Below are 20,564 nucleotides of genomic sequence, written 5' to 3' on the forward strand. Positions count from 1 at the left end.
TTATCTATTTTATTTTGGTTGAGCTTTGGTAGTTTGTGTCTTCCAAGAAATGTATCCATTTCATCTAAGTTGTCATATAAGTTGACACAGAGTTGTTCATAATGTTCCCTTATTACATTTTTTTTCTTGATGTAGTGTTCCAAGATTCATTGTTTGTGCATAACGCCCAGTGCTCCACGTAGAACGTGCCCTCCCCAATACCCATCAACCCTTATTACATTTTAATGCCTATAGAATCCATAGTGGTGTCCACTCTCTTATTTGTTATTCTCTTATTGGTAATTTTTTTTCTGCATTCTCCTGCATTCTCCTACCTTCAAGTCCAGCATTTTTTTTCCCTGCATTCTCCTACCTTTAAGTCCAGCAGAGAAAGAGTTTCTTTTCCATCAGTTCCCCTAAGTATCTCTAAATTGAGACTCATTTGGTCTCACTGGTCTGATTTTAGTCATGTAGCTATAGCTGAAAACACAACCATGCTCTGATTGGTTGGGAATGAAGTCAGCATCATCCTAGCTACACGGACTGAGAATGGGAAGAGAAAAGTCAGGGTCCTTCAATTTTAAGAATGAGGAATGGATGCCAGGCAGGTAGAAAGCACATACAGCTATTATATCATTTACAAGTTTGTTTTTTTTCCTGAAGAAGTCTAAAAATTTTACATAACCAAATTTATAAATTTATTTTTATGTTTCTTTCATTAAAAAACTCCCTACATATCTTTAATAAGACAATTTTTACCTAAATTTTCTTTTTTAATGTTTTCATCATTTATATTTATCTATTTAATTCATTTTAAATTTATTGCAATTTAAGATCTAACTTAACTTTTTCTTCAATATACTAGATGATCTCTTAATTTACTTTCATTTATTCAACTTATTCCTTCAGTAAAACATAATACCTAAATTTTAACATAATACTTGCTCTGTACCAAGCCATGTGCTAAGCATTATAACATATATTAATGCATTAATATTTATTAATATTATATGTGTATATAATATTAATAATTAATATTATTAGCATCAATAATATTTATTAATATTATATATAATATTAATATAGATATATGTATATCTATACTATCTATTAATATAACCGAGATACAAAGAAGTATTGCTTACTCAAGATTCAGTAGCTAGTAGATATCTGGGATCTGAATGCATGTAGTAGGCTTCCAGTACCTTTTGGGAGGCTTCCAATCTCTGCTTCTCAAAATGACTGCTGTCTACAACATGCTTTGTAGCTACTTGCTTTGCAGCTTTGCAGCTAGCAGACTTCTGTAGTACCCATGCATATTTTTGTTCCCACCAGTTGGCTTGTACCAAGAATCAGTTCTTTGTTTCCAAACCTTGATTTGATAATTAGACTTGTGATTATAATCACATATTTTAACTAAATAAAGATATACCAATGAAATATGAGTATAAAAACAGAGCTGTTTCTATGAAAACCAAGTTGATTCCTTTCAACAGATTCTATAAAGCCAGCTAATGAAAACATGTGGTTGATTGAGGTGTGGGCAAGAACTGTGAAGATTGGCAAACAAACAAAAAACAAAAATTCTGGAATTCTGTTCTCAGATAATTTCCTAAGCATCTTTGAAATTTTTGTATTACTGAAACAAATCCTGAAAATTAGAGAGGGTAAATAATGAATGTAGTTTAAAGAGGAAAGACTACAACAATCATCACATTCATTCTCATAGAAAAGGATATATATAGATTAGTGAATACATATTTGCTTACAGGCTTAATTTCAAATAAGTACTTAAAGTGTGTATCACTTTTAAATTGTTCTTCTGCTTTAACTTCCCCCTCTCCCCCCAAATAACCAACCAAGTACTAGTCCTAATATCTCTGAAAGGAAAGTTTCTACCTGGTTAGGCAATAGTCTTGGTATCATTTATTGATTTGAACTTTTTTCTTTACTGATTACAAAGTCTACTTAATCATCTATTAGATCCTTATGTGTATTGCATTATCTTTCCAGATTATATATCCAGTTTCGTTGTTCTATTTGTTAGTTCTTTTTTTTTAAAAAAAGATTTTATTTATTTATTTGACAGAAGGAGACCCAGAGAGAGAGGGAACACAAGCAGGGGGAGTGGGAGAGGGAGAAGCAGGCTTCCTGCAGAGCGGGAACCTGGATGTGGGGCTTGATCCCAGGACTCTGGGATCATGACCTGAGTCGAAGGCAGAAGCTTAATGACTGAGCCACCCAGGCGCCCCATTTGTTAGTTCTTGATTTAGTGTTTTAATACCAGATACTTTCTTTTTAAAAAAGATTTTACTTATTTATTTGGGGGCGGGGAGAGAGAGAGCACCTGCTGGGGGGAAGAGTAGAGGGAGAGGGAGAAACAGTCTCCCCGCTGAGCAGGGGGCCTGATGTGGGGCTTGATCTCAGGACCCCGGGTTCATGGCCTGAGCCAAAGGCAGATGCTCAATTGACTGAGCCACCCAGGCGCTTCTTAATACCTGATACTTTTTTTACTTCGTTATGTCTTGGATATTTCACCTCATTAACTTTTCCATGTATATCTTATTCCTGAAGTTTATCATCAATATATTCTTGTTGAGGATCTTTTTATCAATTATGAAAGGTTCTAGTAAAGAAGGTGTGCTGTTTGTCATTGTAACTTTTTAAAAAACTTATTTATTTATTTGAGAGACAGAGAGAGTGTGTAAGCAGGGGGAGGGGTGGAAGGGGCAGGAGAGAATCTCAAACAGACTCCACACTCAGTGCAGAGCCCAGCACGGGGTTTGATCTCATGACCCTGAGATCATGACCAGAGCTGAAATTGAGTTGGCTGCTCAACTGACTGAGCCATCCAGGCACCCCTGTTTATCATTATAACTTAAAAATGAGGCAAGACTAAGAAACTGAGATACAGCACAGGGTCAGAAGCATGAACACATACCAACATAGTAGCGGTATACTGAATTTTCTCTACCCTCTGAGAAGATTGTATGAGCCAATAATACATGTAAGAAACCACTGTAGATTAGAGCACATGGTAAAAACTGTCAAGAAGGAGATAGTTCATGGAGATCAGGACAAGACTGCATTTACAGAGGTTCAGGCAAGGAGCCCAAATTACCCTCTCTCAGGCCCAGCTCATCTTTATGAGAGGAGCTTGCTCATTTGCTCTCTAAACACCTGCTTCACCTGTTTGTTCCTTAGGGTGTAGATGAAGGGATTGAGCATCGGGGTCACCACGGTGTTGAGCAAGGCCACCACCTTGTTTTTGTCCTCTCCCTCATTACCCTTCCCTGACCGGATGTACATGAAGATGCAGCTGCCATAGAAGAGAGACACAACAATGATGTGGGAGGAGCAGGTTGAGAAGGCTTTCTGCCTCGCCTTGGCTGAGGGGAGGCGCAGGATGGTGTGGAGGATGTGGCCATAGCAGGTGGCTGTCACGGACAGAGTGCCCAGTAGACTGAAGTTGGCCACAATAAAGCCCAGAAGCTCTATCAGACTCGTGTCTGCACATATGAGCTCCAGGAGTGGGAAGCTGTCACAGAAGAAATGATTAATGACATTGGGGCCACAAAATGGCTGCTGAAAAGTGATGAAACTTGGAAAGATGATGAGAAGGCATCCTGCCATCCATGAACAAAGAACTAGCTGAACACAGACCCTTTTGCTCATGATGGTGACATAACGCAAGGGGTTACATATGGCCACATACCTGTCAAAGGACATCACTGCCAGTAGGAAGAACTCTGTGGTGCCCAGGAAGAAATAGAGGAAACTTTGTAGGAAACAGCCTGGAAGGAAATGGTTTTGTATCCAGTCAGGATGTTGGTCAGCATCTTGGGGAAGATGACTGAGGTGAACCAGATCTCCAGGACAGCAAAGTTGCGGAGGAAATAGTACATGGGGGTGTGGAGGCGCCTGTCCATGAGGGTGATGCCCACAATGAGGAGATTCCCCAGCAGAGTGAGGAGGTAGGTCAAGAGCAGCCCCAGGAAGATGAGCATCTGCAGCTCACAGGCCTCTGAGAGCCCCAGCAGGACAAACTCAGTGACGGTGCTGTGGTTCCTCATGGCTCCTCTGATGTCTGCTGGGGGTGGCCAATCAGAGGTGTGCAGCATCCAGAACTGTGATATTCTGGGGACCTGAGGGCACTTGGAACTGAAAGGAAAGAAGGATTCAGAGCTGAAGGAGTCCTTTGTTTCTTTGATCTATCAGTCCCTTTCTCTGCCTCCTCACGCTGGTTGTCCAGAATTCTCATTGAGTTGGCATCAAGCCACACATACTTTGACCCAATTTAAATCAATTTTTCCAGGATTCTTTTTTTAAAAAGATTTTAATTATTTATTTGACAGACAGAGAGAGAGAGAGTGATGCATAAGCAGGCAGAAAAGCAGTCAGAGGGAGAGGGAGAGGGAGAAGTAGGCTCCCCGCTGAGCAGAGAGCCTGACGGGGGCTCGATCCCAGACCTGGAGATCACGACCTGAGCCGAAGGCAGACCCTTAACCGACTGAGTCACCCAGGCGCCCCAGTTTTCTGGGATTCTTTAGGGAAAGTTTTACCTTTACCAATTCTTTTTCCATTTCTCTTGTTTCTATTAGGAAACTCTGTATTAAATTCCTTTCATTTTTTTCTTTTAGATTAGATGATGTCTTTTCTCATATTCATCCAAATGTTATAAGGAGTGTCTCAAGTATATTAAAATATATCCCTCTGCAATTCCTGTGTCCAGTGGATCACAGAACTTTATAGAAAGCCTTGATGGAATAATTACTCTAGAGCCTGTTACAGAAGGCATTTAAGTTAGAGACGGTGGTTGCACCTGAGCGCCATCATTCACCAACTTGTCTGGGACTGGTTATCTACCTCAACAAAACTGTTTCCTTGGTGGGAACAATACCAGCACATTGATAAAAAGTTCTCCCAGAGCTTAAATGAATGACGCATACCCAACACTTAGCACAAGGCTAGCCACAGAGCAAGCAGTCACGTAATGTTAGCTATTTTGTGACTGAAACTCTAGTGGGGCAATAATAGAGGGAATTAGATTAAAATTAGAGAAAAGATACTGGGATTTGGGGCAATATGTATTTAAACAAAACTTAAAAATTTGAGGACATTATCAGCTCATTCTGGAAAGTTTAGGAACACAGAGAAATGAAATAGAAAGAATCTCATGTAGTTCCATAGAGACACTTTTATGCACATTTTGATTTATTTCTATTGTATTTTTTTCCATTCTTATCTAGTGTTTGTTGCTTTACATACCATGCTAATAGATTATGTATTTTGTACCTCTTTCCTTATTGCTGTAAGAAATTTTCCATATTACTGTAAGAAATTTTTGCCAAGTTATTACAAACTTTTTCTTATTATACTATTTGGCTGATACTTTTGGAGGGATGCATGTACTTTGAAACTGATATATAGTGAGGAAGAGAGCATATATTTGTAGATGTGGCATCATGCTTAATACTTTGGGATAATATCCTAAATATGATAACAAAGAATGATAACAATTAATGGTGATATTCAGAATGGTTCATTGGTCAATTTCAAATTTTATTGTTTGTTTTATTTTTATTTTTTTAAGATTTTTTTAAAGATTTTATTTGTTTATTTGACAGAGAGATAGAGAGAGAGCACAAGTAGGCAGAGAGGCAGGCAGAGGGAGAGGGAGAAGCAGGCTCTCTGCTGAGCAGGGAACCCGACGCGGGGCTTGATCCCAGGACCCTGGGATCATGACCTGAGCTGAAGGCAGCCACTTAACCAACTGAGCCACCCAGGCGCCCCTATTGTTTGTTTAAAATGATTTTTAAATGATTTTTAAAAAATGATTGTTACTTCATTGCTTAATATCATCCTTGGAGATCTGGATAAAGAATGAGGCAACTTTGTCATTGGTTGTTCTTTGTAGATTTGACAGGTTAAGGCAAGCTTCTATAGGGAAGAACTGACTCCATCCAAGAAAGGACCAGAACCTAATGTGATAAGATTGCATCAAAAAATGATAACACACTACATTATAGCTATGTGAAATATGAATTTTTATGAAGAAGGACTGGATGAGAATATTTAAAAATTAATGTAATTGCCAGTAAGGATGGGAGGATTGTGGGTGATTTGTCTTTCCTTTTTTAATTATTGCTTATAAAATAACTTTAATTCAAACTCACAAGAGAAACCAGCACAGTGAAACCATTTGTGTTAAGAGTTGGGCAGAACATTTCAGGAGAGACAAAGGGGAAACAAACGGCTGTCCATGACAACTGAGAAAAAGCTTTAGCGATTCTGTGACTCATCAGCTGAAACTGAGTCAAGATATTGAGAATGATGAAAGAACCAAAGGGGTTAGCTGGGCCATAGCCTGTCAGTGGCACTGGCAAACAGACAACAGGTGTCTAGCAGAGCATCCAGAGCAATCAGATTCCCCTTCCCCCATTCCAAAAATTGCACCAAAGCAGGTTACCTCACTAGCTACCAGGTGAGGTACTCAATTGTCTTCACAAGGTACCTGTGATGACCGAGCCTGGTTTTCACAGGAGACTCCTGGCTCTGCAATGTTGCCTGAGGACCACACTTCTTCGGGGAGTCACCAGAGATTCAAAGTGAAGGAAGCTCCAGAGCTGTAGCATGGTCTGAAGGTCATGGACATGGACAGGTTCTATCCTCTTTGTACTGCATGTGTCACAAACCTCTATGTTTTCCAACAACCAATCTTCCTTACGAAATGCTCCCTGACTCCTTTGTCACCAACACATCCCCAGACCTCCTCAGAAATGTGCTATCTCTGGGCATTCCCCAGAACTTCTGGGTTTACCAGTTTTTCTGGAAATTTCTATTGCTTCTGCCCTATCACAGTACCCCTGCTGGACCACTTTCCTGGGGAAATGGATGTAGACACACAATTAATTATTTACCCGTCCCTCCTAAACTAAGGCAGACACAGATATCAACTGGTGCAGATTCATATGACTCATCTTCAGTTGGACTTAAGAGGCTTCTAGCTAATGGTACATGCCTTTCCAGGGTCATGGTGCCCATAGAGGATTCTGGGGGTAAACTATTAGTGGCAGACGCCTTGTCTCTGTGGAGCCGGCATTGGGCTGGGACTGTTTGAAGTTCTGTTTGGTCTCCATGGAGCTCAGAGATATATAAAGCAAACAGCTCAAACTTAACCAATCTAGAGATTCCCACTCTTCTTTTGCAGGATGAAGCTGTGCTTCCCCTGAGATTCATTACCATCAGTGGTAACAGGGACCTAGGAAGGTCCCTTACCTCTAACTTTCTTCAAATTTCAGATTGAGAGTTTACTTTTTTTCTGGCTGAGAAACTCAAAACTCCTAATGATGTTTAATTATAACAAAGAAGTACAGCTATCAAAACATTCGACAAATTTTTGTTGAGTGCTTATTGTGTGGCAAATAATGTCTAGATACCAGAGATGTACAGGCAGAGCCTTGTGGGGATCAAAGACATGAAACAATTACATAAGTGATTAATTACTATGGTGATAAGTGTCTTGAAGGAGAGCTCATAGGATATCCTGAACTAGACGGAAAGACAAGAGAAGGTGTCCCTGATGGAGTTCTATAAACCTGAGACCTAAAGGATGAGTTGGCGTATAGGGGATGAAAACTTTTCATTAATTACACACCTACTATGTGCCAGGCACTCTGCTATGCAGTGAGTTTGACTATGAGTGGTGAATGAAATATGCTCCTAGTCCCCAGGGAACTTACTCTTCATTGGGAGAGTCTTGGTAAGAGGATCTTGGGACAGTCCCCATCTTGGTCTTTGACCCATTCAAGTGAAAACTACTCTGTAATCCCACCTTCTTTCTTTGATCACCACACTACTGCTTAGAATGGATAGAACTGGCTGATATAAGTTGACTGCAGTAAGTAGTATGATTTTAGGAGCCAATGATGTGTTTGGAAAGGCAAATGAGTGACTGACTTTCAGTTCTCTGTTTTAAACAGCTGAGTGAATTAATTTGACCAAGGTTTCTCTCTCCTGAGAATTCGGCTATTCTTGATGTGGTAGGATGGCTAGTGTTGGCGAACCATTCCCTAACCACTTGGATGTTATATAAACTGCTTGTGTAGTCACCTTACCAGGTCCTAAGAGTCAAACTACAAACTACAAACCTAAAAGTTAAGTGACCCATAAGAAGGAGGCCCAGACAGCTGGACAGCATAGGGTAAAGAGTGAACATGGCACACACTGTATCTGCTGGGATCAGCTTGTTGAAATTTTATTCCTTCTCTGGCCAGATCAGAAAGGGCTTGGTTTCTAAGCCTTGCAGCTTTTGAATGGTGATCACCCATCAGTGGGCATACGCCAGGCATGGTGAGAAATGAAAACATTGACTCCCCTCTGTGACTAGAGTTTCTCCCTTTTCTTCCCTGGAATTCCCTTTTCTTCCCTGACCATGGTTTTATCCTTATTATGTGAATCTTTGTTTCTGGATAAAGGGCTCCTCATCTGAAAGAAAAAGAACCCGAATTACTTTCCTCCAAACTGGGAAATGAGTTTTTTTCTCACATTAACACTCAGAGGAGAACACATATTAATAAATATGTACTAACAAGGCATTATGAGGACTCTGAAGGCATAGAGTGGGTGTCTGAGGAGAGAAAAACAGGTGAGACCTGCCTTAGATGGATGGCCAGGAAAGGCATGCTAAGGAAGTATGAATGTAGCTCATACTTAAAGGCAGACTCAGGGTTGTCCACGTGACTGGTCATGAAAGTTTCCAGGCAAAGAGAACAGAGTGTTTCGAGGTCATGATATGGCAAAGAGCTGGTGTTTTTGAAACACAGCAAGAAGGCCAGTGAATCAAGAAGAGGGTTATGGTGTTGTGAGATTTGGCTGGAGCATTATGCTGGGTTCAAAATTTGCAGAGCCTTGAAGACCTGGCCAGAAAGGAGGATGGTGCATTCCAAGTACAACTGGAAGCTATCGGAAGGTCTTCAGCAGAGAAGTGACACGATCTTGTTATGCTTTAAAAAGTCATCACTCTGGGGAATGGTAGGAAGAAGAAATTGAAGCAGGCAGGAGGACGAGGAAAAGAGATGAAGGGACTTATTGCAGGGTACGGGAGAGAAATTACATAGGAAAATCTTCATTACTTTTGATGAAGATTACTAGATTAGGAGAAAAAATAAGGTCAGGCAAAAGTAGATTGAAAGCCTGAGCAAGGAAACTGTGGTCAGAGGATAAAATCTTAAAAATGACCAGGCCTGGCCAGGTAGGCAAAGCACAGAAAGGGCATCCTTGAGGAGGGAATGGTTGGTGGTCTGGGTAGATTTCAGCCCATTGATATCTGGGAAGTCTATCTGCAGGTGTCAGAAGTTTTTGGCTAGTTGGTAGTTCAAGAATGTGTCTATAGTCCCTGGAGAGGTTGGAGGCAGACTGTCAGGAGAGCTAAGGAGAAATCACATCCTCAATGGATGGAAGAATAGGCAGGTCCTCAGGATCAGCACTGAGGCACTGAATATAAGGCCAGGGTCCAATTCCCAGGACAGGGCACAAGAGTCTTTGTTTCAGAAACAGTGCAAAAGTTAGTCACTGTAAAAGGAGCACCAGGGTGAATGTGGACTACCAGGAAGTGAGACTGAGGCTGAGTCCCATAGAGCTGGCCTGGATCCTTCCAAAATCTCACTGCCGACAGCCAGGATTGTCCCAGAACTTGGAGGGAAGGGTCAAATGAGGAAAGGACAGGTTTTTGCATGAGGGAACCACCGCTGAGACCGCTTAGAGTTGTCACAGTGGGATTCTGCCTTCTACACTTTTGCCTACCTTGTTTTCTCTTAGCCATTGCTCTGTTACCTTAAATTCCATTCCATTCAATTCAGTCAAGATTTATTGAGCACTCACTCACCTTGTGTCAGGTGGCATGGGGAAACCAACAATGGAGAAGACACGGTCCCTGCATCATAAGAGCTCATGATTGAGTCTTTTGCCTAGGTGATTCTGATATAGGTGGATTGCATTGTAGCCTCTTGGAGATTCCATGGAGAGTATGTTTGCTTCTAACTCTCCAAACAGAGGACAGAGGTAATACAGTCTCTGTGCTTTTAGAGAACTTTTGTAATATTCAGTGGGACATCAAATAGCACCAAATACTTGGTGTCACAGACTGGTCTTCAGTTTTCTTTTGATAGGCAGCCTCAGAGATGGCCCTTAGGGTCCCCACCCTCGTGGGGTGTTCATGTCCCTGTGTCATCCCTTCTGCTCTTGTGTGGCTGGAACTAGTGACTAGCTCCTAATGAACAGAATACAGTAAAAGGGATAGGATGTCACTTCTGAGAACATTACAGAGATTCTGTGATTTCCATCTTGCATACCCTCTCTTGCTCTCTTGCTTGTTCTGAGGGCAGCCACCTGCCATGTTGTGAGTTGCCTTTCAGAGAAGCCCCAAAGGTGAGGAACTGATGTCTCTAGGTGTCAGTCAGCAAGGACTTGAGGCCTATCAACAGCCACATGAGGGGACTTGGAAGCAGATCTTCTCCAGATGGTGTCTTGAGATGACAGTCTTCCTAGCCTACATGTTGGTTATAACCTCGTGAGAAATCCTGAGCTGCAGGCACCAAGTTATGTCATGTCCCGATTCTTAACTCAGACATCGTGAGCTAATAAATGCTTGCTGTTTTAAGGTACTAAGTTTAGGGATAGTATGTTATGCAACAGCAGATAATGAATACAGTTCTCTTCAGGATTCTAGCTTTTACTTTTGAGGTGTCCTGGTGGGGCATTTAATGCATAATACGCTGGGTACAGATATCATACCTCCTGTACTTTTGGTCTTGAGCTCTCTGCTGATGAAAGCTACTTTGAACTTTCTTATACTCTAAATCTTGAGCTTGGTTTACATCATTAATGATTCTCATATAAGCTCTTAGAGAGCAGTATTTGCTACTTCCTGGATTTGAATATAGAGACTTCATTGTCCATGTGGTTAGGGACAAGCTTACAAATACTGACATCGCAACTTTCTTCTCAGTTATCACAATCCACTTGTTGGACAGCTTTCTTTGCTACAAACTAAACAATGAGCATGAGAAATGGACAAAGGGACAATTCCAATGCCACTGGAACTGTTGTGAAGAGTTCCTCGTCCCAGTCAACACGCTTGTCCCAAATTTGCTGTGCCCACAATAGAGTTGTCTAACACATAACCAACTCTGAACTGTCCAAGCCAGCTTTTCTCCTTATTGCTCTGTTTCTGTGACAACATCTTTCTAATTACCTAGACTCAATACCTGCGGCTCTCCTTTAATTGTGTTTTTTCCTGCGATCATTTTACCTCTTCAGTACCCAAGCCTTAGGAGGTTCTGCCTGTGCAACATCTTTTTTTTTTAAGATTTTATTTATTTATTTGAGAGAGAGAATGAGAGATAGAGAGCACAAGGGGGAAGAGGGTCAGAGGGAGAAGCAGACTCCCTGCTGAGCAGGAAGCCCGATGCGGGACTCGATCCCGGGACTCCAGGATCATGACCTGAGCCGAAGGCAGTCGCTTAACCAACTGAGCCACCCAGACGCCCCTGTGTAACATCTTTTACATATATTTTCTTGTTGCATTGCCATGGGTACTATTCAAGGTCATATCTACATTACCTCTTGTTTGAAGCATTTCTGTATCTTTTTATTCTAATCTTTTATTATGGAAATTTCAAACATTTACAATAGTAGACAGATTGTACAAGGAATCTCCAAGTACTCACTAGCTAGCTTCGACAATAACCAGGTCATGGTCATCCTTGTTTCACCTAGACTACCAGCTACTTTCCCCTTTCCCATATAATTGTGAAGCAAATCCTAGACATCATATCACTTCATCTGTAATTATTTCAGGAAGTTAAAGCCATAGTACTCTTTAAAATGTAAAGACAGCACCATTATTACTTTTAAAAATGAAAAATACAGCAATCAACTAAAGGGTTATTATTTTAATTTGAATTGTCTTGACTATTAATATGGTTGAACATCTTTCCCCTTATTTATCGGCCCTTTGGGTTTGCTTTTCTGTGAGGTATCTATGCATATCCTTGGCTCATTTATCTATTCGGTGGCTTGTTTTTGTATCTTATGAATAAAAATCCCTTATTTGTAGTATGCATTTTCCATCTATCCCTTGCTGCATACCCATTCAAACCTGTTCATACAGCTTTTTTTTTCTTGACCCTTGGATGGAATTCAGGATAGGTATGATGAATTTTCTGGCCACTCATTATTTTAGAAGTCTTCCTTTCAGGGGGCGCCTAGGTGGCTCAGTCGTTAAGTGTCTGCCTTTGGCTCAGATCACGATCCCAGGGTCCTGGGACTGAGCCACGCAAGGGGCTTCCTGCTCAGCGGGGAGCCTGCTTCTCCCTCTCCCACTCCCCCTGCTTGTGTTCTCTCTCTGTCAGGTAAATAAATAAAATCTTTAAAAAAAAAAAAAGGAAGTCCTCCATTCATTATAAGTCCAAAGAATGGGGTTATTAAATGGCCCAATCCTATGTAATTGTTAGAATTCTGAACATACTGAAAGTTAAAAGGTACCCTTCCAACACCTAAGGCCTCTTTCAGGTGGGAAATCTTCAGAGGGAAAGGGTATGTGCTGTTGGCTTCATCTGCCTTAACTCTGCAAGCCCACATCCCCCTTACCTGTGTTTTCTACCCCTGCCCTCTTCCAGGGCTATGAGGATGGGGCAGTGGTGGCAAGTGGGGGATGGAGAACCTAGAGGAAGTGGAAGGTGGTATGGACAAAGACGGTAGTGCTGGTGATGGTTAGAAGCAGTGGGGTGCTGTATATATTTTGAAAGTATAATTCACAGAATTCGCTGATAGATTGACTGTAGGATAGAAGAGAAAGAGGGGGAGTCAAAGATAACATAGCTTTGTTTTGTTCTGGAATCTGTATTTTTCTTATTGTGGCAAAATACGTGGAACATAATTTTACCATTTTAACCATTTTAAAGTGTACAGTTCAGTGGCATTAAGTACATTCACTGTGTTGTGCAATCATCACCATTACCCATCTCCAGAACTTTTTCATCATCCCAAACCAAAACTCTGTATCCATTAAACAATAACTCTTCATTCCCACCCCCACCTCCAGCCCCTGGTGACCACCATCCTACTTCCTGTCTCCATGATTTTGACTACTCTAGATACTTCATGTGAGTGGCATCCTATACTATTTGTACTTTAGTGTCTGGCTTATTTCACTTAGCAGGATGTCTTCAAGTTTCATCCACGTTGTATAGCACGTGTCAAAATTTCATTCCTTTTTTTTTTAAGAACTTATTTATTTATTTGACAGAGAGAGACACAGCGAGAGAGGGAACACAAGCGGGGGGAGCAGGAGAGGGAGAAGCAGACTTCCCGCGGAGTAGGGAGCCCGACTTGGGGCTCAATCCCAGGACCCTAGGATCATGACCCGAGCCGAAGGCAGACGCTTAACGACTGAGCCCTCCAGGGGCCCCAATTTCATTCCTTTTTAAGGCAGAACAACACTCCATCATATCTATATGCCACATTTTGTTGATCCATTCATTCATCAACAGACATTTGAGTTGTTCCCATATTTTTGACTATTGTGAGTAATGCTGTTATAAACGTAGATGTACAAGTATTTGTTTGCATCCCTGCTTTCAGTCCTTTTGGGCATATACCCAGAAGTGGAATGGCTGGATTGTATAGTAAAGCTATGTTTATTTTTTAGGAACTGCCATGGTGTTTTCCACAGTGGCTGCACCATTTTACATTCCCACCAGCAAAGCACAAGAGCTCTAATTTCTCCACCTTCTTGCCAACACTTGTTATTTTCTGTTTTTAACATTTAAAAAATATGAGCCATCTTAACGGGTCTGAAGCGTAGCTCATTGTGAGTTTGATGTGCATTTCCCTAATGATTAGTCATGTTGCACACCTTTTCATGTGTGTATTGGCCATTTGTAGAATTGGGTTGTTTGTTTTTGTTGAGGACATGGTTTTTGAGATTATATGAAGTATATAATCCCATTTTGAAATCCTTCTATGGTAATTTATCTAATTAAATGTTTTCTATTTCTTTTTAGTTTTTTGATAATTCTCTTTTTCTAGGAAATCATCCAGTTCCTCTGGGTTTTCACATTTGTTGTGGAAGAATCACGCATGATTTTTTTCTTACACAAATCATTTTCTACCCTGAATTATAGTTATTTGTGTACTTTCTATCTTCCTTATTAGATTTCAAATTTTTCAAAGACATAGATTAAATTTTATACCCCAGGCCACATAGTACATTTTCTTGAACCTGACATTTGTGTAATAATTATTTTGGAATGAATAAATACAGTAATTAATTCCATTATTTATTTAATGTTTATTTGCCAATATTATTTTTTCCTTCATGAAAATAGGGAACATTTTAGTAAGAAACATCAATAGGTCAAATTGTGTATTTCACTTTATATAGTATTTACTATAACATTTGGAATACACAATTTATAGCACTTTGAATAGAACTGGTTTTGTTGACAACTGGTGTGAAGTTCAGAAGGAAGAGAGGGAAGGTAGGATGAGAAATGGAGGAAATGAACTAACATTTATTGAGGACTTACTATGTGCCGGTCACTATTTGGAGTATCTTGCGTAGATATCTCATTTGACTTTCATCAGACTCTTTTGGAATGGGCATTCATTCCCATTTTACAGAGGAGAAAACTGAGGCTTAGAGAAGTAACTAACTAGTAGGTAGAAGAGCCTTTGTCAGTAGGAATGAGGAATTTATATGAATTTTAATACTAAAAAAACAGAAGTAGCTTATATACAAAATAATAAGGAGTCAGCCTTAGGGCCTTTGTTGAATTCTTGCTGATGTGTTACAGTGACAGGAGTACGAGTGTGAAATGAGGGCAGTGCTAACAGGACTGTTCTCCCCTGAGGGTGCTGGAGCAACAGACACACAAAACAATTTATTAGTCTGCAAGTACTTAGTATTTATGTAGTCAATGACAATGGGCTGGTGCCTGAGGCTTATGGTGAATTACAGAGCTGCTCCCAAAGAGCTCTTTATATTCTGTTGAGAGGCCAGGCAGACACAGATGGAATGAAGAAAATAATTCAAATCTGATAATTAATAAAAATGCCTTGATGGTCTAGAGAACTCACGACATGGCATCAGAGAATTTTCTAACTGGGGAAGCCTCAATTTCTTGCAGGGACGTGATATTCCCTTAACTTGTTTGGGAATATTAGCTTTGGCTTCTTAATTCCATAGCTTTATAAGAAGAGTTTGTTTGCCTGCTCCCTAAACACCTGCTTCACCTGTTTGTTCCTCAGGGTGTAGATGAAGGGATTGAGCATCGGGGTCACCACGGTGTTGAGCAAGGCCACCACCTTGTTTTTGTCCTCTCCCTCATTACCCTTCCCTGACCGGATGTACATGAAGATGCAGCTGCCATAGAAGAGAGACACAACAATGATGTGGGAGGAGCAGGTTGAGAAGGCTTTCTGCCTCGCCTTGGCTGAGGGGAGGCGCAGGATGGTGTGGAGGATGTGGCCATAGCAGGTGGCTGTCACGGACAGAGTGCCCAGTAGACTGAAGTTGGCCACAATAAAGCCCAGAAGCTCTATCAGACTCGTGTCTGCACATATGAGCTCCAGGAGTGGGAAGCTGTCACAGAAGAAATGATTAATGACATTGGGGCCACAAAATGGCTGCTGAAAAGTGATGAAACTTGGAAAGATGATGAGAAGGCATCCTGCCATCCATGAACAAAGAACTAGCTGAACACAGACCCTTTTGCTCATGATGGTGACATAACGCAAGGGGTTACATATGGCCACATACCTGTCAAAGGACATCACTGCCAGTAGGAAGAACTCTGTGGTGCCCAGGAAGAAATAGAGGAAAAATTGGAGAAAGCAACCCGCTAGGGAAATGGTTTTGTATCCAGTCAGGATGTTGGTCAGCATCTTGGGGAAGATGACTGAGGTGAACCAGATCTCCAGGACAGCAAAGTTGCAGAGGAAATAGTACATGGGGGTGTGGAGGCGCCTGTCCATGAGGGTGATGCCCACAATGAGGAGATTCCCCAGCAGAGTGAGGAGGTAGGTCAAGAGCAGCCCCAGGAAGATGAGCATCTGCAGCTCACAGGCCTCTGAGAGCCCCAGCAGGACAAACTCAGTGACGGTGCTGTGGTTCCTCATGGCTCCTCTGATGTCTGCTGGGGGTGGCCAATCAGAGGTGTGCAGCATCCAGAGCTGTGATGTTCTGGGGACCTGAGGGCACTTGGAACTGAAAGGAAAGAGGGCCGAGTGTTCCATTTTGAGCTGAAGGAGTCCTTTATTTCTGTGAGGGACGTATCTTCCTCCTACTCACTATTCAGTCTTGTTTTGTAGATACCCTGGGGATTTCTGTCTCATGTTTGGTCCCAGGCATCTTTGTGTTGGAGGAGAAAATGGAGGTTTTCAGGGTGGTGTAAGTAAGGCTCCAAAGCAAAAATTATCCTTGCTTACTTTTTTAACCAAACTTTTATTCTTGATACCGAACAAATCCCTTTACCCCTAACATTATAATCTGTTTTCGATGCTTTTTCTTCTTATATTTAGTCCAATAGTGGATCTTTGCACACAAGCAATTCATATTTGAGGGTGGTAAACTTTTTGCTTAACTTAGCCATTTACTGCACAGATCCATATGCTCGGGTAAACATTTAGAATGTACAGAAGCTCTATTTCTTCTCAAGATTACCTGAAAATGTGATGCCTCTCACTCGTGTTTAGATTAATAAGAGAGAGAGAGAGAGAGAGAGAGAAAATCTATGAGAGGAAAGCACAACTCTTACAAATCAAAAAAGAATAAGTTAAATAATGTGTTTGCAAATAAAAATTCCTAAGAGGGGGTTTGGTAGTCAAGGTTCTTAAGGATCTGTTCTGAAATGGTATACCCGTGTTCTTCTCTCATAACATTTTCTCGTGGGCTCTAGATACAATAGATTCTTTACAATATCTTAGTTCTATTTTATGCATCTGTGCTTCTGCACGTGACATTCTTTCTGTGTGGAATTATCAGCCTTTCAAGTCCTATTTATCCTTTAAGTCTCCCCTCAAGAAGTGCTATCATTTTTATGAAACCTCTTCTGAATGAATGATTCTCTCCTCTGTATCCCTCATAATTTTATTATATCTCGTTTGATTTTTATTGAATTTCATAGTTGTTTTTCATTTGTTGCTCACTAAGTCAAAAATTTCTCTCTTTTTTTTTTTTTAGAGAGATTTTATTTACTTATTTGACAGAGAAAGAGAGACAGCGAGAGAGGGAACACAAGCAGGGGAGCCGGAGCCGGAGAAGCAGACTCCCCGCTGAGCAGGGAGCCTGATGCGGGGCTCGATCCCAGGACCCTGGGACCATGACCCGAGAGGAAAGCAGACGCCCAACGACTGAGCCACCCAGGTGCCCCAGAGTCAAAAAATTTCTTTACTAATTTGTATTTTATACAGCACTTAGAACAAGTTTCCTGATGGGACACACGGGGGGCTCAGTCGTTAAATGTCTGCCTTCGGCTGGGGTCATGATCTCAGGGTCCTGGGATCGAGCCCCGCATCGGGCTCCCTGCTCAGCGGGGAGTCTGCTTCTCCCTCTCCCACTCCCCCTGCTTGTGTTCCCTCTCTCGCTGTCTCTCTCTCTGTCAAATAAATAAATAAAACCTTAAAAAAAAAGAAGAAGTTTTCTGAAATAATCAGCTTCAATAAACATTTACTGAATGAGTGATTAACACCTCAAACACCTGAGAAATGGATGGTGGCGGTGTTTGACACAGAAGAGGTTGAGGACATGTCATTTAAGTCATACTTCCTAGGGGCCAGCAACCTTGCAGAGTCATTTGCCAAGTAGTCTTAAATTGGCCCATGTGAAGAGAGTTTGCTTTTCCTCATGAGAAGGTGGAGGTGTCTGCCCACAAACATTCTCTAAGGGGACATTCTCCATCTTTGAGATCATCTGGATTTTGAGCTGGTAAGTAGAGTTCTGGCTGGGTCTGCCAAAGGGCTCCCAGCAGCAAAAGCCCCCAAACCTTAAAAATGTCTCTCTTTAAAAGTCAGCATCCCCGGGATTCCTGGGTGGCTCAGTCGGTTAAGCGTCTGCCTTCAGCTCAGGTCATGATCCCAGGGTCCTGGGATCGAGTCCCACGTCGGGCTCCCTGCTCAGTGGGGAGTCTGCTTCTCCCTCTGCCTGCTGCTCCCCCTGCTTGTCCTCTCTCTCTCTCTCTGACAAATAAATGAATAAAATCTTTAAGGAAAAAAATAAAAGATAAAAGTCAGCATCCCCCAGGGGTGCTTGGCTGGCTCAGTCTGTAGAGCGTGATTTCAGGGTTGTGGGTTTGAGCCCCGTGTTGGGTGTAGAGATTACTTAAAAATAAAAATATTAAAAAAAAAAAGTCAGCATTCCTGGAAGTTTCCTTCCTTAAACATTATCAATGACAATGAATCATGGAACACTACATCAAAAACTAATGATGTACTATATGGTGACTAACATAACACACAAAAAAAATTATCAACTACAACCTTAATCATCTTGCAGAGCTGTAGCAAGAATTATTTGCCAGTCACTGGAGAATAAGATTGGGACCCATGTTAGGTACTTGGAATGAAGGGAATGCTAGGGGATACTAATAGAGAGGATGAACTGGTAAACTGTATCCACTTTCCTTTTTTTATGGTTTTTATCTTCTTTTTAGCACAGGCCACACCATTCATTCTACAAACTACCACTAGATCTAACATTTGTTCACAGTTCTTAACAAAAAATAGTTGATCAGCCTCTGGGATATAATGAGGGCGATTCCCCAGTGTTATTCTTACGCTTAACATTGTTTAGATTCTCAGCCATTTGAAAAAGAGGCTTTTGAGGAGCCTGGGTGGCTCAGTTGGTTAAGTGTTCGACTCTCGATCTCAGGGTTGTGCGTTCAAGCCCCGAGTTGGGCTCCACGCTGGATGTGGAGCCTACTTAAAAAAAAGAGAGAGAGAGAGGTCTCTGAGGTTCAAAGGTGAACCCAGTAGCTAAGAAACTTACCCAGCTGTTCTGGAATAGAAGCAGGATCCAACATAAATGTGATACCCGGAAACACCATCAGGAGCTAACAGAATGAATGCTTTTTAGGAGAAGTCCTGGTGGGACACAATGGAGGAAAGATGGACTAGAGACTAAGATGAGGAAAAGTTGATTGGGAGTGGGAGGGGAGATCAAAGCCCTGGCTTTATACTGAATCATAATCTTAGCACAGACAAACCATGAAAACACCTGGTGATCAGCCCAAGGATATAGCACATAGATAGCGCTGCTGATAATCTTCTGGCTTTTTTCCTATTTCAAACCAGAAGTCAACATCTGGGGTGGGGGGAGTCCAGATGCAAAGGGAAACAGACCACTTCCTGAATTCCAGGCATTTCCCCTGTTATCCTATACGCTTGATGAATGAAGGGGAGACTTGCCGGGCAGCCTATGAGCCTGAACATGCCTCACCATCTAACTAGACCATTCACTGTTTTAAGCGTCAGTTATGCAGTGCCTAGTGGGGAAGTCTGTGGATGCCCTGGAGGTTTGTCCTGCTATGCTGGAATTGCATCATCTCTGGACAGTTCTGGTTCATTTAGAAGGAGGGTGAGATCCTCCTCTTCTAAGGAAAAGCATTGAAAGTTTCACCCAGACTCCATAATGTCCAGAGCTTTGGGTTTTCCAAGGGCCAGTTACATAGTGTACAAGGTGGGACAAGCAAAATTCCTCAATGCAAATGAGCAACTGAATGAGTAAACATCGGCTTGCCTAGCTTTGACCTGGATGGTGGGGCTAAAGTTACACCATGTGTGTGTTTGATGTGCCAATCTTATAAAGGAATATAAGAACAAAGTGCACGGAATAGGAGGGTTGAAGAAGCCACTCTGCAGTGCCAAGGTGATTACCCCACAGGTCCAGGTCAGGTGTCTAGTAGCCCTCTGGGGAAGTCCCAATCAAGCCATGCCAAGGACACTACTCACAGGATTGTAGAAGATACCTGGTTCTCATGGGTATTTCTTGAGGTTGCAACATTGTCTATGACTCTACATGTAGATCTTATGCTGTTAGTGTGAGATCTTCATCTCTCATGAATTTGATGGCATTCTCTAAGAACACCTACCTTTTCCCAAAGCATCTCAAATGGTCAGCTGGCATTCCCTGGGTAGGAGAATGGTTTCCTTGAACTTTGTCTCCTTTCAGGTCACAGGATCTGCTGAGCACAGAATGTTGAAATCTTTCATTTTCAGCAAGCTCATCCTGGGGGAAGCCTTGGAAAAATATAGTTATCATTTGGTGCATTCCTCCTTCATCCTCCTCTTAGATTAATGGGGGTGATTTTGACTGATAGAGACTTTTATTACATCTTCACATTGGCTCAGTCTCTATGAGATGATATTTCTTCTGTGGACAATGGGGCTCTAGGGATGAGTGGGTGAGCTATTCCTGGAACAAACACATCTCTTTGTGGAGGTGACATCAGGGTTGAAAGATTTGGGTTGCATCTTTGTTTTCCTAAGGGATATACTCTTCTCCAAAGTTTGATGGGGTTAGGGAT

The 20,564-nt window shown here is 41.6% G+C and overlaps 2 protein-coding genes across 2 annotated transcripts; both read right to left on the minus strand.

Annotated features, from left to right (window-relative positions):
* Window positions 1-3,123: 3,123 nt before the first annotated feature.
* On the minus strand, window positions 3,124-4,100 carry LOC114217810 (olfactory receptor 6E1-like). Its single transcript, XM_028114757.2, is given in 2 exon segments — window positions 3,124-3,776; window positions 3,779-4,100. Coding segments are annotated over 2 exon segments (975 nt in total).
* Window positions 4,101-15,231: 11,131 nt separating this feature from the next.
* On the minus strand, window positions 15,232-16,204 carry LOC114217861 (olfactory receptor 6E1-like). The gene has a single exon (XM_028114775.2). It carries the CDS (start codon window positions 16,159-16,161, stop codon window positions 15,232-15,234), a length of 930 nt encoding a protein of 309 aa, XP_027970576.2. The 5' UTR covers window positions 16,162-16,204.
* Window positions 16,205-20,564: the final 4,360 nt, after the last annotated feature.

This window comes from Eumetopias jubatus, unplaced genomic scaffold, assembly GCF_037043125.1.
Source record: "Eumetopias jubatus isolate StellerSeaLion01/CBP00866 unplaced genomic scaffold, mEumJub1_p1.0 scaffold_7, whole genome shotgun sequence".
Lineage (NCBI taxonomy): Eukaryota > Metazoa > Chordata > Mammalia > Carnivora > Otariidae > Eumetopias > Eumetopias jubatus.